The 4,726-nt window shown below is 37.5% G+C and overlaps 1 protein-coding gene across 1 annotated transcript; it reads left to right on the plus strand.

Annotated features, from left to right (window-relative positions):
* The first annotated feature begins 3,701 nt into the window (after positions 1-3,701).
* LOC143529777 (uncharacterized) lies at positions 3,702-4,364 on the plus strand. The gene has a single exon (XM_077025491.1). The coding sequence runs from the start codon at positions 3,702-3,704 to the stop codon at positions 4,362-4,364; it is 663 nt and encodes a 220-aa protein (XP_076881606.1).
* Positions 4,365-4,726: the final 362 nt, after the last annotated feature.

The following is a 4,726-nucleotide window of genomic DNA, read 5'->3' on the forward strand; positions in this document are numbered from 1 at the left end:
AAATAATAAAAATAGAGAATGAGGGAGAGTGGTGTATTTCTTTGGTTGAAGGGTGTTAAAGGGTGATGGAAAATGATAGGGGGAAAGCTGACGTGACGCTAATGTAACGAACGAGAAGAATGGGGGATAGTGGTATAGACCCCTTAGCCTAATTGGATATTTATAATTACTTCTATTTTTTTTCAAACATTTGATATTTATAATTATGTTTTACTATAAAATTGTTTTAAAGACTATTGTACAACGACTGTATTAATATTGTTTAACGGGTTTATTGTTTCTTGTATACTAATTATTTATTAAATATTGTATTTTTAAGAACTAGTCGTGTAGTACACGTGCCTCAAACTAGTTATATAATATTTAGAAGATATTGCCTATATCTTTGTAATTACCTGCATATATTTTACTTTTGTATCACTCTTTAATTTATGGAGTGAATATTGTAATTCTTGGTTATATATATATTGTTAAAAGCTTTCCCTATAGGTTCTTTATCTGCATCTTTAAAAATTTAACTAAATAATATAGTTTTTTAGTTTATACATCATTTTGTAATAACTGTCCCCAACCAATTCTCCATTACCATCTCTATATTATTTTTTCTCTTTATTTATTATCTTAACTCGTAACTATTTTGTATTATTATCATTTTCAATATAAATTGATTTTCAATATATATTCATAGAAGAGTAGTTGGAAATTGAGTAATGTGGCAACACTCTAAATTTGGAGGTTTCCTAAATCATTTCACTAAAATTTATAGATGGAGTTTGAAGATAGAGATTGAGTTGGAATGATAATTTAAATGTTTTTTTTTCTAGATGTTAGAAATGAAGACGTTTATGGAGAACCCATTGGGAATGCTCTAATATATGACACCCTCAGTTGGGGTTAATTTTCAAAAACCATTATAGCCAGCCGAGGCGCCGAGCGATTGTGACGGTTCAGGACCCTCCCAATTTTGAAATTATTCACAAAATAGCCAAAAGGGTTGAACTCAACTAAACATAATTATCGCGTGCAAATTGATGAATAAAACTAAGATTTTTAATTACGTGCGATAACTGAAATACATGTTTAAAGTGAAGGTTATTTTTGAGGGGTGTGGTATGGTAATGTCACCAAACTAACATGAGAGGGAGTAGAAAACTTGCATTTTCCGGTAGGTCATTGGTAGCCTCCGAATGCATGCAGCACCACGTATCATTAGTTATTGGATTTGCAAGAGCAAAATGGTCTTTGGTGAAAAAGAAACAAAGACTAGATAAAAATTAAAGAAATCCATCAGGTATGGCCAAACACACCAGTTCCACACCCTTAATTAGGCATGGTTGTGCCACTCTGAGATTCCCGAACGAATGAATGAAGCATGAGTTGTGCCACACCAAACATGGATCTCATCAGTTGGCACAACTGTGAGGATACATGAGCATGGTTGGTCAAACATAATTTCAAAGAATACACATCTGTGTTGACCTAGAGCAGGTAAGGCTGACAATTTCATATAATCACGCTCTTGCCTTCATAGTTGCATAGTTGGGCCGACCTGGATTAAGGATGTTACGATCGTGCATCTAGATTAGCACGGTTGGACGGGCAAGATTCGTGATAGTCACGACCGTGCTCTGCTCCAAACAGTGCACATCCGTGCGGACAGAAATTGACAAATCTTACAAGAATATGATAGAGCATGGATAATGGCACAATCGTGCCTGGTTGTCGATATGGTTATGCTCGACTATAAGTTTCAGTGACGGATCCAAGAATTTTTTTAGGTGATGCACTACTTTAGAGTCAGATATAAAAAATCCCGGGTCGGTTCAATGGTTCGAGCAAAGCTCATTACATAATAAAAATGCGATCAAATAATAAAAAAGACACCGTCATTAGAAATCAACAATTACAAACTAACAAAATAACAAATTAAAACTAACAAAATATCAAATTAAAACTAACAAATTAAAATTAAAATTTAACAATTAACACCATCAAGAACAATTAGCATTTAACAAATGAATCGAACTTACCTTCAAAGTTGGAGAATTCGAGGAAGAGTAGCAAGGCATGAAGGAGCAACGGACCAACGGTGGTGTGTGGTCCGCCGAAAAAGCGGCATCGGTGGTCCGGGACGACAGCCAGGCGGTGGTTAGCGATTAACAGCAGTGGTCTAGTAATGGTATGTCGTGTGCGTCAACGGAGTATGAAGAGGTCAATAGGGGAGAGAGGCAAGTGTTTATGTAACGGTGTGTTTATAAAACCCTAAAATTGATATAAGATAGGTTGAGTTAGAATAAAAAAGTTCTGAAAAAGTATTGGCGCACGGAATTGAACCCGTGACCTCCAGCTTATATAAAAACATACATACTAACTAGACCAACGCCTGTATTGTAATTCAAGTGGTTCCTTCCTAAATTATAAGATGGTTCACTCTAATATTATATATATAACAATACACTATTATTTCGAAACTTAGGTGATTCACGGGATCCACCCACTTGTTAGCTAGATCTGCGCAAGATAAGTTTTACCTATATATATATATATATATATATATATATATATATATATATATATATATATATATATAAAGGTGAGCATTTTGCATTATAGGAATCGATTGTTGGAAGTTTTAAGTGTGTGAATGAAGGAAGTGGTGGAAGTGGTAAAGGTTTGTCCCACATCGGTTTGGGAACAAAATAATGAATGGTTTATAAGGTGGAGCCCTTATATCCATTTGAATTATTTGTGACATGTTTTACCATAAGTTCTACGCGCGCGCTGGGGGGGGGTGCAAATTTGGGTTTCTGGACTAGAAATCCATCGAACTCGTGCGTGCCCGCACGTCCCGCGGACACGAATTCAACTCCGAAAACCCGAGCCCGCGTGAGACGATTTTTTGAATTCGTTTGTGAAATTCAAATCGATTGGTCTGAACAATACCATTAATGATCATAATGATTATTATTATTCAGTTTTCTATTTGCACTAATGGTCATAACAAGAATATTATTATTCTTTAATAGTCTTGAATGGCCATAAATCAGAATTGATTATCTGGTTATGAGTTTTGATTACCCCATGGTCATTCTTCATTTGTAGACACACCAAAGAATATCACACTTCATCTTCTTCCTACTACTGCAACAGTATTATTTCCGACTTCGTTTCAGGCAAGTGTCCGAGTCCGGCAGAGCACCGATTCTGTTTTGAACCGGAGTACCCTGGGAACAGACCGAGAATCTGTTTAAGGGAATTGTGTTAAACACAAGCCCGGTTACCGTGTTGATTGTTTCGTTTATTTTCGTTTATTTCTGTTGATTATTAATACAAGATTTCCGACAAACCTAAACAGATTACTTATTATTATTCTTGTATTTCCGTCTCAGAATGGAATCCCAACCCATGAGCGCTGCTGTTTCTGCCATCGTGACTGCCGCTGTTGCTGTCACAACCGGTTTGGTTGCTCCGCTGCTGAGTGCAGTCACATCTCGTGCTGAGAAACCGGAGAAGTTCACCGGTGTGAATTTCAAATAGTGGCAACAAAAGATGTTCTTTTATTTGACCACTTTGAACCTCGCGAGGTTCTTGACTGAAACCGTTCCTCATGTTGATGAAGGGGCAACGGATGCGCTGTCGTGAGCGCGGTTCACGCTTGGAATCATTCGGATTTCTTGTGCCGGAACTATGTCTTGAATGGCATGGTTGATGCACTTTATAATGTGTATTGTAAGGCCAAGACTGCCAAAGAATTATGGGAGTCATTGGACCGCAAATATAAAACCGAAGATGCCGGTACTAAGAAATTCGTGGTGGCTAAATTCTTGGACTTTAAAATGATAGACTCAAAAACTGTTATGAGTCAAGTCCAAGATTTACAAGTTGTTCTTTATGATATTCATACAGAAGGGATGTCTCTTAGTGAGACATTCCAAGTTGCTTGTATCATCGAAAAGCTACCACCAAGTTGGGTCGATTTTAAGAACTATCTCAAGCATAAGCTAAAGGAGATGACCATTGAAGATCTTGTTGTTCGTCTTCGTATTGAAGAAGACAATAAAATTGCTCTAAAAAGAATTGACGGTCTCGGAACAACAAAGGCCAATGTTGTTGAACATGACCAATCTTCAAAGGGTAAAATTGGTGGAAAGAAAAATCATGGGAAAGGCTTCAACCTTGGTTCGAAGGGGGGAGTTGGGAAGAAAAAGAAATTCCAAGGAACTTGTTACAATTGTGGAAAGCAAGGCCATAGGGCCAATGAGTGCAAGCTTCCGAAGAAAGAAAATGCTCGACAAGTTAACATGGTTCGTGAGGTTGAGAACCTTATTGCGGTGGTCACAGACCTCTCGATTATGGTCACCTAAGTTAACTTGGTTGGGCAAAATAACAAAGATTGGTGGGTCGATACGGGGGCTACCCGTCATGTGTGCTTTGACAAAAGTCTCTTTAGCACCTTCAAAGAGGTGACTAATGGAGAAAAGGTGTTTATGGGAAACTCCGCTACGGCAGAAGTCAAAGGTGAGGGGAATGTGGTTTTGAAGATGACTTCAGGAAAGGAACTTACTTTGTCAAATGTGTTGTATGTTCCCGAAATTCGTAAGAATCTTGTGTCGGGGTGGCAGTTGAACAAGTTTGGGTTCAAAATGGTGATTGAGTGTGATAAGGTCGTGTTGACCAAAAATGGTGTGTATGTTGAAAAGGGCTATGCCCTTAATGGTATGTTCAA

This window comes from Bidens hawaiensis, unplaced genomic scaffold, assembly GCF_021521415.1.
Source record: "Bidens hawaiensis isolate Kalapana, Puna unplaced genomic scaffold, B.hawaiensis_p1.1 tig00008700_1, whole genome shotgun sequence".
NCBI lineage: Eukaryota > Viridiplantae > Streptophyta > Magnoliopsida > Asterales > Asteraceae > Bidens > Bidens hawaiensis.

What these genes read in the sequence shown, in the direction of transcription:
- LOC143529777 (XM_077025491.1), top strand. Translation starts at nt 3,702, where the DNA reads ATGGTTGATGCACTTTATAATGTGTATTGTAAGGCCAAGACTGCCAAA.